At 35.5% G+C, this 11,979-nt stretch overlaps 1 protein-coding gene across 2 annotated transcripts in view; it reads left to right on the plus strand.

Moving 5' to 3' along the window:
* The first annotated feature begins 384 nt into the window (after positions 1-384).
* The window catches only part of sncb (synuclein, beta), a 12,417-nt gene continuing 822 nt past the window's right edge, over positions 385-11,979 (plus strand). Inside the window, exons 1-5 of one of the 2 annotated variants that reach the window (XM_024283905.1) lie at positions 385-542; positions 1,371-1,504; positions 4,988-5,017; positions 5,143-5,228; positions 9,870-9,959. In XM_024283905.1, coding sequence (XP_024139673.1) covers positions 1,384-1,504; positions 4,988-5,017; positions 5,143-5,228; positions 9,870-9,959 — 327 coding nt within the window. In that variant the 5' untranslated portion in view covers positions 385-542; positions 1,371-1,383. The remainder of the gene's footprint in view (positions 543-1,370; positions 1,505-4,987; positions 5,018-5,142; positions 5,229-9,869; positions 9,960-11,979) is intronic. The other variant, XM_024283906.1, reaches the window with a different exon arrangement.

Raw genomic sequence — 11,979 nt, forward strand, 5'->3', positions numbered from 1 at the left:
TGAAAAGGATGATTTTTAACGTCGATGCACCAACTTATTGTAAAAAAAAATCATTATTATTGAGGAATTGCTTAAATGTAGGTTTGAAGCAATCTGTGGTTTCCTCTTGGGGGCTTATATCTGTGACATCCACTTTAAATGTTAAAATGTATATTAAATTGCATCATCAGTGAGATTTTCTCCTTACTTAATATATTAAATATTTTTTTAAAAGTTGATTTATTAACAATAATTCCCTAATAACTTATATCTGATGACATTTCTGGTGATGTAACCGCTGATTATTCTCTGGTAGAACTGATTCTCCTATGGGCTGATCAATAGTGGTGATGGAGGGAGGAGAGGGACAGGGAGGAATGGTGGGTAGGGGAGGGGTACCGTGATGTTCTCCGCCGCACTGAGAAGGGGGCCGTCCCTGTTAGCGGATCTCTGCCCGAGGAAGGCCCACCTATAGTGATCATCTGAAGATATCTAAGGCGATAGTTTAACTTGAGCGCGCCACCTGATCATAAGGGGACAACTTCAAGACTATTTGTAAATAGGTAAGGATGATTTCCTTTTAACGTCTCGGGTTTCCGTATAAATGGATTTTTACGCACGTAGAGGTCACCACCATAGTAGGAGCTGCGCGTCGTCGTTTGCAGGGAGGGTTTTTTTGCACAATGCTTGACACAACTTACCGTCCTGCTTGTCGTGAATCTCCGTCAGTATGAAAAATACAGATGGAGACGTGCGTTTTTTTGGGATGCTGGATGGATGTGACTCACAGCATCCCGCACGGGGATGTGTTATTTCACGTCCGTGCTTGTGCATCCGAGCGCCACGCTCTGCACGTACAGTAATTCGGTGTTAAATGCGGGATGGCTGCAGAAATCACACTGTAACCTACATCCTATGTGTCCCTTCCCCCAGCATCCTAGAAATAGATGTCACAAAATCATGTAATGTGCGGTCCAAATCCCTAAAAAGAAATAAAATTCATCAATAAAGGAGAACTCCTCTGCATTTCATTGCTTCTGAGAGTTATATTACAGACGAGCAATAATTAATGAGCTCCCCCACCATTAAGCATTTCATTGAAATCTTCTTGCTTTTGAATATTTTATGCATTGAGGACGTAAATGCATGAGTGAGCAGACGTTTTTTTACTACAGCCTGATGGCTGAATTGCAGCAGTCACGATCTACCACAGGAGGCGGTGCTGACCTCCCCCACCTCATCATTTGCTTTAAAACAAAAATGTTCATAACTTTTCTTACAATTACTGCATATTTCAATTCCTGCACTGATAACAATGAAGCATTGAAAATGAGCTGAAATTCTGTCGGCAGCAGGGATGGTCACTGACTGACAGCTCCATGTCTCCACAGTAGCTCGGCCAAGATGGATGTGTTTATGAAGGGTTTGTCTAAAGCAAAAGAAGGGATGGCTGTGGCTGCGGAAAAGACCAAGGAGGGAGTTGCAGTGGCTGCCGAAAAGACAAAAGAGGGAGTTATGTTTGTAGGTGAGTTTCACTCGAATCATCACATGGGTCCCCTGAGACTGCAAGAGTCCCTTGACATATGTAAGAGCAGCAGCAAGCAAAAGGCGGGAATGGGATTCAACCCATGCAGTGGGCATTCTATGCTTCACTTCTTGGATATGATATCTGACATACATTATATTTTATCCCCATATTTTACCACAGATGATCTAAAATTCTCCTTTTAGAAGCATAGAATATATCAGCAAAAGGAACCAGATCTCTTCTTTAATCAAGCAGCAGTAGCCAGGCTGGTTTTAACTCACAAGATGAAGCAGAGGGAATGTGAACTCATGAACTTGTGCTTTAACTGAATGTTTTAAATGGTGGAGCAGCGGGTCAGCGGGAGCAGCACATGTTAGAGCACATGCTGGAGACCTCTGTCCTTTACCGAGCAATGGAAAACCTCCTGTCCTTTAGAACATCTCCAGCAAATGAGTCATTACCTTTGGATGTAGCTGAAATCAGATTATTATAATCTAATTTAAATAATGCTGTTAACACTTGCTGTGTGGAGGTGGGTAGATAGATAGATGCCTCTGTAAGAAACAGCAAGAAGCTGGCAGAAGAGAAAGAAAATGACATTTAAATTGTCACGCTTTTACAGAATCCACTGAATTTTTCTGTTATGATTGGGACATTTTTTTAGCTGTGTATTGATTTTGTAATCAAATATTTAGATTAAGTCTAAAATCACGGTTATAGTCAAGGATGGGGGTTTGCAACATCAGGCTAGATCCCTCCACTGTGGCTTTAAAAAAATGCACACAATTAAAATGAAAATTGAATTACTTTTTTTATTTTAGCTAATTTAGTTTAGCCATTTATATTTAGATTTTTAGAATGTCAGATGACAAAAAATTATGGTAAAAGATTTAAATCAATTATTTATTGTTGTTTCTTCGTGATAAATTTATATTGTGTTCAAAATTTTTTTACATTAAAATGAGAAAAAGGATAAAATCTCAACAAAATATTATAGAAAATATCATGTTTGACTTTGCTTTCTTACAAGATTTGACACAGGGTGTATTTTATTTTGAAAGGAACTAATATGTGTCAAAAGTAAATTAAATTAAAATGATTAAATATTGAAACTTACAATTCAATTAATATATTTAGAAGTTTCATTTTGTAAATAAATAACTTAATGACCACAAAAACATAAATAAAGTGTATTTTTCTAAACATTGAAGTAAGAAAATGCTCCAAACGGCTTTTTTAGTGTCTCCTTGTCTAGGAATATGATATGGATCAGATTATTTTAATTAGAAATCACATTTATGCTGTATAATATTCATTATAATACATCTGAAAATACAGCAGTTGATTTTTAAAGTTTTTGTTTGCTTGTTTTTTTTCCAAAATGAGTCACTCTAAGAATCCAAAATACTGCTTACAATGTTTTTATAAAGATAAATGATCAATTTAACCCATTTTTTTCCTCTCTTGTACACTTTTCTTTCCCATCAAACAGCAAACATAATTAATATAAATGAAGTTTAGCCTAAATTACAAAAGGGGTTTATACAGATATACACCTCGTGTGTCAGAGGTTTCATTACAGTAAAATCTGTTGCTCAGCTGCTGGACAGGACAAGTTAAAAGCAAAAAGATAATAATAATAAATCAAACCTTCATCAGGACTCACAGATATGCCGTCAAAACAGAACGGCTTCTATCGTACACGAGAATGTAAAGGATCGCTCCCTCGTCTCTGTCACTGCGTGTTGAGCACAGTGGTGTCCTAGAAAGCTGCATATGTTACGCTTGAAGGCTCCTCTTGGAGGAGGGGAAACAGTGATTTGATAGGTTTGTGACCCACCTTTTGACAGCTGCTGCAGGACGACACCTCCCACCCAGCAGAGCAGCAACACTAAAGTTAGTTTATGCATTCATGACACTCCAGTTACATCAGCCACTACTGTACAGTCTCTGCAATTATTCTGTGGAACTAAAATTAGCCAAACAAACCTAGAAAGAAATGTTATTAAATGTGATGATTAGTATTAATGTAGCGGCAGTAAATAAGAAAATGCATTAAACTTCAGACTAACAATGACCCGTATTACAAACTTGTTCCCTTATTTCTTTTTTTTTTTAGTTGTTTCTGTTGTCAACTTGATATTATTTGTTGTTTTATAATCTGAAAGCCAATAAAAATAGCTTTAAAAAAAGAAAGGAATAATATGATTTTAATTTAAAGGCAACACAAAATTTTAATTTAATGTTATTAAATTCTCTATTTTAACTCATAAGAATCCAAACTCATTGTTGCTGAAAAAAAAAATATGTGGGATATACCACAGACTAAGTGGACCATGGAACACATAACTGATGTTTTTCAGTTTTACTAATGTCATTGTTTTATAGTGGGTTTTGTACATTTCATGAATAACTATTAAGGACTTTTAATTCTATTATGCTAATGGCTGCCTAACCAAAATTACCAAAAGAAAACAAATAAACAAAGCCCACAAATCAAGACTACCAACCCCAAACTAAAATAACAAAACCCAGCAGTGTAAGACTGCTGAGGACAAAGAGGGGGGAAAAAAAATAAATAAATAAAAAAAAATAATAAAAAAATAAAAGAGCATTTTTTAAAGTAAAGGTTACTTAATTAGCATGCATTTAATTCAGATTAGTTAGATGTATAAATTGATGGATGAGGTGCACATACTGTAGATGATAAACTATGCTACAACCCTGTTGACCTGAAGATGTCTTGTTTGCTTAATGCTACCTCCAGCTTTTAATCGTGCTAAAAAAATACATAATTCATATTTATTATAAAAAAGAAGGTCACGAATGCAAATCCAAATTTATTAAAGACTGAGTAAAACTATACAGCTCTACGCTTTGTTTGATGCCTGTTTTCTTTTGAGGTTTGCCTTTTCTACAAGCAGTTGTGTGCTTCATTCTTCCTTTACTTCTCCTTCGTTGGCATTTAAAGACCCTAATGGGACAAATAGGACATGACTGTGCTGCCCGATGGAGAGGATGACCTGGCCTGCATGATTAGAAGCACCAGGATCACAGTAGATTTACCAAATGCTTTAATGGAGAACAGGTCTTGATGGATGATATCTGCCAAAGGTTAGAGACTTAAGCAGCAGTTTTAGCCCGTATGACGGCAGAGAGAAGGCCAGGGAGCTTCATGTTTGATTGTTCGAAGGTGCTTCGGGCAATTAGTGGATGAAATGATTCTGCTTTACCTTTATTAGCACTAATTGGCTGGTGGTGACACTCAGATATGAAAAAAATGCTAATTAAATTTCCCAGCCATCACAGGAGTTATTGAAAGGAGGAGCATGCTAGTTTGAAGCATCATTTATAGTTTTGATATGAAACGAATCAAAAAGCAGTCAGCTCCAGATCGCTTAAAATATTGTGCTGATTGCTCAAAACAATTAAAAATTCCCAAACTGATTTCTTATTTTATTGTTTTCTATCTGAACTCAGGTAGCAAGGCGAAAGACAGTGTGGGGACAGGTGAGTTTTATTTCTACTATTCACACCTTAACCCATTTGCATTGAGAACATAGTGTTTCCTACTATAACTAAAAATAAAAAGCAGCATTTTCTGCTAATGTAAAGTTTTGTTTGTGCGTCTGCAGTGGCTGAGAAGACCACTGGAGCTGTCGGCAACATCGTCGCCGCCACCGGCCTGGGGAAGAAGGACGAGTTTCCAACTGACATGAATGTAAGTAATGACCATTACTGCCGTGATGGATCGCGGGATAATCTCTCGGCATATAATCTCCTAAATTTGCTAAGGCTGACGCCTCGCCTCAAAGCTAAAGACTCAGAGCTATTATCGATGAGCTTTGCACTTCCTGTTTTTGGTTTGGTCAATAAAAGAAATAAAAAATCAAAGATTTGCTGGGACGAAGAGCAGATTGCACGCTGCAAAAACAGCCTTTTTCCTCTTTTCCTCTCCAATCAGCATAAACAAAAAAATATATGTACACACCTGCTTGGGAATAAGTTAAGGGGAAAAAAATAGCAGCTTTCTCAGAGCTGTAATTATAAGTTTTTGGTTGAAACTGAGCCAGTAATGAAACAATGATGAATCTAAAGGGCTGTAATAAATTCCTGAACAGATTAATTGCAACTATTTATGACTTTTATCATATTTAATATGGAATGTAAGCTAAATTTATTCATAGAAAATGTAAACAAATATATTTAAGGTTAGTAGCATCTTGATGTTATTTTTAAAATAAAGCAACAGCTTAGAGATATACACAGGTAAGTATAGGAGATATAAATGTCCATTTAAGACACATGTAGCTTTTGCTTTATGTAAAAACTAAAAGTCTGCTGCATTTCTTCTATATTCAGCTTCACCTCTGTGACCTAAATGATCCCTCTGTGGGACTATCAGGTTTCTACAACACAGCTTTTCAATAACTGCACCTATCCACTCACATGACCTCCGTGACACCAAATCTGTCCCTGCTTTCACTACATATGCATGCACAGTAGGTTTACTGAAGGATTACTGAATTTCAAAATATTATTTATTTATTTTTCAATATTATAAAAGGGTATTTTTGTATGTTTTTGTCTTTATAAATTAGTGATGTCCTGGCTGTGATCCTCATCTTCTCTCAAACCTGCAACTTTTAACACTAAAAGAGCCATTTGGGTCAGTTTCTTTACTGACATAAACCCAGCAAGATCTGCCGAATTCTTCTCAACCTTTGAGAAAAATACACTTTACGTGTATGTGGCCATTGAGACTTTTAGATTTTAAATATTTGCAACAATTAAATGGCAAAATTGTTAGATTTTTTTATAAACTTCTTTACTTTAACACAAATTCCTTTCAAAATAAACTATATCCTTAATTTCCGTGAATTAAAAATGCAAGAAAACCAATTTACTACCATTAAGACTTTAGAGCATTATCATCCTATTTGTCCTTGTACCTTTAATTTACATTTTTTTTTCTTTACCTACATAGTTATATACTTTAAGGAACTTTGGCTCTGAACAACTGCTGTTGTGCACAACGAAACAACTTACACTGATCTGCACATTTGTTTGGTAGACGCACTTCTTGACACAACCCTGTATTTTATCAGAGTCAGGGCACAGGGGGATCCAGACTCAGGCCCCTTTGTGGTTACATAGGTAGGCCGTAGGGTGAAGGGGGTCGACTAGGAACCTACACTGGATCCAGGTCATTGTTTCTCATGCACCAACAGCCCACTGAGCTATAAGTCACTTTTCTAGACTCTTGTTGTGCAGCACAGATTAGAAAATGTGCTTTACTGAACTCGATTCATGACGTTGATGTCATTGCATCAAACGTTTCAGGTTTGCATTAGTCTAACCTCTTTATCTTATTATAATCACAATTATAAATGAAATAAATTAAACGTTAAAAACACCAGCATTTCAAAAAACAAAGAATAGTTCATAACAGGTTACTGTTGCACCATTGGGGCAGCTGTGGTGCAGCGGTCAACCTCTGATAAGAAGATTGCAGGTTTGATTCCCGCCATGTAACCCTTCCACATCTGGTTTCACGGGATATTTGTATAGTGGTTTAATAAAATGCAAGTAGAGCTTTGGTGATACAGTAATGGTTGACCAAAGTGGAAACAGAGGCTATGTCTGAAATCCCTCCCTAACTACTAATAAACTATCTAGTGCCCTGGATTATAAAAGCAATTCGGACACAATGCTCACTACTTTTTTAAGCATTTTACAACATCTCTTTATGACTCCACTGTGTTCTGATGAGGAAAAACATTAATGATTTACTTAAAAAATTACATTCAAACATATATATTCGCAATAAGTGTTCAAACGCAATGCATTGTGGTCTATATATGCCAATGTAGTGAGCTGGGTTGCACACAGGTTTTTTGTAAAGACTTTGTGCACATTTCTAGGGTTCTGGATTTTGGAATTGCACTAGAAAATATCAAACGCACTATATAGTGAGTAGTTAAGGAATTCTGACACAGACAAAGTGTTTGCTTAGTGGTGGTTACTGGCTAACACAGTTTTATAAAACATATTTTGCTCCTTATAATAGATGAGATAATCCTCAAGACTGTGCAGTAAACTGGAGCTTAGTTAATTCTAAATCTTGACTGATTCATTTTACTGTGTTTAGTTACAGCTGAAAGTAATCAGTCGGCCTTCTCAAAGCCTTATCAACAGCATTCAGACAAACATGGTTAAAGAATGTGGTTCTTTTTGATAGAACTAGCCAACTTTCACACCAAGTTTGGTATAACCTAAAGGGCAAAACTGTGTTATTATTACCTCCCAGCTTTTTCAACTTCACATCCTAAGAAATACAATTATCTTTTTTTTTTATTTTTCTTCCAGTTTTAGTCACCTGGTCTGTTTAAAATTAGGTTCTGTTCCTAGAACCAGCAGATAGTTCTGTCTGTGTAATATCTCAGAGGTCTGCGCACATGATTATCACATAAATCAAAACTTCAATTACTTTTCACTCGACAGGATATAAAAAGACATAAAACCTGTTTAAAATTTATGGCTCGTGACTTAAATTGGACTCGAGCCTTTTGGCTAACAGAACTCCGCAAGAACTGTTTGAATGGACTAATGCATCCGGTGGAAATAAAAAAAAGGTTTTAGTTCTGCTTATAAAAGGACCATATTGTGTGTGACTGTTTTAATTGCATATAATACCAAAATAATTCTTAATACAAAAAAAACAAAACAAGCCATGTGCAATTAATCTGATTTTTACAAAAACAAATAAAAAGTACACTGCATTTAAGTATTGTAATTGAGGTATTTTTTAATAAATGTAATATTTTATTTTATGTTAGAAATGTAAAATATTTAATCTTTTAAATTGCTCAAAAATAGCATCTTTAAAGAGTTTGTGCTAACAACTTTTAGCTTTTTCTCCCATTTACTTGCACATTCCTTATAAACCAGGGTTATTTGGACCATATTTCCCCAGAGATTTCACACATTTTTTGTTCATGGAATTAATAAACTAATGGAAAACATTTAAATACCAAACTATCTCAATATCTAACATGGTTCAGACACACTCTTGGACAATAATCCTCATAATTAGGTGGTTGTATCCCTTGAGACGGCCTCAAAGGCTGTGATAATCTTGTTGTTGGGGCAAACTTAAACACACAAGCACAAAAAGATTAGTCTGTGACCTAACTGACTTGATTAGTGTTGGCGTTAAGAATAAACAACTGGTGACCTACTAGCTTAGTTTCAGGATCTGCGGTGGGAAATGCAGCAAAGATGGAGAGTAGTTTGACTGTTAAAGAATCTTTGTTGTTAATTGAAGACTCACTCTGATGAAAATCCTGCTTTTGCTGTTTTTAACATGTTTTAGTTTCATTTTTCTTATAATGGAGGAGAAAACTGATTGCATTTCTGAGCATTTCTTTATCCAGATCATTAGAAAACAGGAGCAGACAAAAAAAAGTGCAGTTTAGCTTGTCGACAAATAGATCTATTAACGTCTTCGTTTTCCTCCTCCGAGTTGGCATCTGACTCAGAACCTTACAGCTGGATAACTGATATTGAGAGTCATTTTTGTTACAACGCTAATCTTCGATTGTAAGCTAGTGAGAGAGAGTAAAAAAACAAACAGCCCCGCCCACTCCTGCCGCTCTGCAGAAATTGTCCTAAGTATTACACATTTTTTTTTTCCTTTATTATTTATTTTGGCTAAAACTGGAATAATCATATTTAAAAGACTACTAGGACTATTTCTAAAATAGATAAAAGATGATCTGAATGGGACTAAGTTTCTGTTGAATTGTTTCCCAAGCCTTTTCTCTTTTTCATAATGAGCATAAAATGATGCTGCGCAAATTTTCATAAATCTAGATTTCCATCTGTTCATCTTCAAAAAGGTGAAACTGTAAGATTAACAAATTGCTAAATTCCTCTAAAAGCATGGATTAGCTTAAATATTTCTTTTTTTAACTAAGCACCCAAGAGCAGTAGAAAGATTTGGATATCAATTAAGATAAATTGCTGCAAAAACTCAATATAATGTTAACAAAGGTAGTTATTACATTTGTTAAGCTTGTAAGTAGTTTATTAATATTTGGTCTCACTTTACATGTTATTTGAATCTTACAAAGTATGTTAATAAACCGTTTTTGACTTATTGTGCTAATAAATATATTTCTAACCACCATAAACACATTAACAATGTTTGTTAATGTGCCAATAAAGCTTCTTAAGTAATCGTATTAAAAACTGTTACCAAAATTTGCAATTCCATGTCGTAAATTTAATGCTGTTTTCTTTTTCCTAAAAATATGGAGCGTTTTCTGACGCTCCTGTCTTCTTCTCACCTTCTCTGCAGCCTGAGGAGTATGGGCAGGAAGCCATGGAGGGCCAGGGAGAGGGGATGCTGGAGCCAGAAGGGGAGACATATGATGAGACCCAGCAGGTAATGAGCCAGCAGGACTCAAGTCCATACATGTCTCTGCTCCCTGAAGTATCGAATATCGCACTGCTTTCACAAAACAATGATTGCACGCTTTGTAAAAAGCTCTATAGATTTGAACCCGAGGCTTCACTTCCATAGACAGAGGCACAACAATATTCAGAGCTCCTGCTTAGCCTCTCATTTTGGGTCTATTGCATTATAATAGAACTCCACACTTGACCTCTACTTATATCCCACACAAACCCTTCAGCTGGTGGATGGATTGCCGTGGCGAAAGCAACACCCACCAACACAAACTGGATCCACAATTTGATGTGCATGAATGCAGGGTTTCAGTCAGCCACATATGGGTATTTTTAGAAACTGTCAGTGCTGAGAAAAACTGCAGGACCAGCTGTATTGACAGTATCTGTCATATTCAAACAATGCATATATATTTAAACTATGCATGATTATGCATTAAGCATTTTATTTTTAACAAAAATGTAAAATAACTAAATTAGTGGTTAAATTGAAAATCTAACTTTTGAAATAATGTTTCAAATTTGAGTTTTTATTCATCTTTTGTCTATTTTTAGTCTTTTTCCTGGCATGGAAATGAGATTTCTCTGTGGCACTGGCCTGTATCATCCTCTTTTATCCATCTCCTCCATCTCTATCTCTTCCTCCATCCCCTGTTCTGTTGCATCTCTTTCCCCTCCCCCATCCTCCTCTCCACCACGATGTGCCTGCTCTGTCTGAATGGGTGTGGCGATGACGCTCTACTTCACTGTGCATTGTGGGTAATGTCAGGGTCTCCCTGCATTGCTGTAAATATGGAGGCTTGAGAGCTGCGGAGGGAAGCAAGCATTTGTGGATTTTATTGTTTTATGTTCATCAGCTCATTTGGTTTATCTATGCATTAATTACGCAACACCATAAGTGATTTTGTGTGTGCTTTTTGTGTGCTTGAATTGTGCACAAGATAGATCTGGATTAGAGATTTTGAGCTTCTCGTCCTTGAATTTTATTTGGGCTTACACTGCCCTCTGCTGGCTGAACAGAGAAACACGCTGAATCAGCATTGGTCAGCTGTGATGTGACATCACTTCCTTGAATATTGAACTTACTGTCATATTAAAAATTCAAATAAATGTGGAATTGGAGGACATTTTTCATCAATCTCAGTTTAAATGATCCGCATACAAAATATTGAAAGATTAAAACGTAATTGTCTTGATCTACAAAAGTCAGATCTACAAATAAATAAAATCCTAAAAGAAAATCATGCTTGGAAATAGTTGTAAAAATGCCAAATACGCTTGGAATACTTCCAAATTAAATTTAATTAAAATAAATTAATTAACAATTGACAAGTATATTATTATTAATAATAATAATAACTCTAATAATGAAATAATTACAAATAATTATTGATGTTATTATAATTTAATTGACAAATAAAATTTAATGTACATATATTTTCATATTAAATGTTTTATTTGTGTCTCTTGTTACTGTGGGAACATTTTCCTTTAATGAACTAAATATTGTGAATAAAAATGATTATACCACAACATGCATGCAACAACCTTTTCAGTATGGTACAAGATAATCACATGAAATGCTGGACTTGACATAATCAAACTGTTGACATTTCATGTCATTTTTCTAAAGCATAGTAAGCCTTGATTGGAAGTCTTACTCTACTCCATGCGACCCTGTAACTCGTTTATTCAAAATAGGAAAATTCTTCGTGTTATTATTTTTCTTTACATATTTACATAAGTAATTTGCTCCTTATGGTCATCATTACAGCTACCCAAACAGCAAGCTTCTACTCCGACAAACCCTGAAAGGGATGTGGTGTTAAAAAAAATCGCACTTGATAGTTTATGACCAATTACTGATGAATATGTAGCAGAAAATTAGTAATGTGAAGGTTTACTTTTCATGAAATTTCAAAAATATCCTTTATATTCTGGTTGAAATCCATTCCTACTGCAAAATCTGTTTTTTTACACATTTTGACATGTCTTTCTGT

The sequence above is a fragment of the Oryzias melastigma genome, linkage group LG10, assembly GCF_002922805.2.
Source record: "Oryzias melastigma strain HK-1 linkage group LG10, ASM292280v2, whole genome shotgun sequence".
NCBI classification, from domain to species: domain Eukaryota; kingdom Metazoa; phylum Chordata; class Actinopteri; order Beloniformes; family Adrianichthyidae; genus Oryzias; species Oryzias melastigma.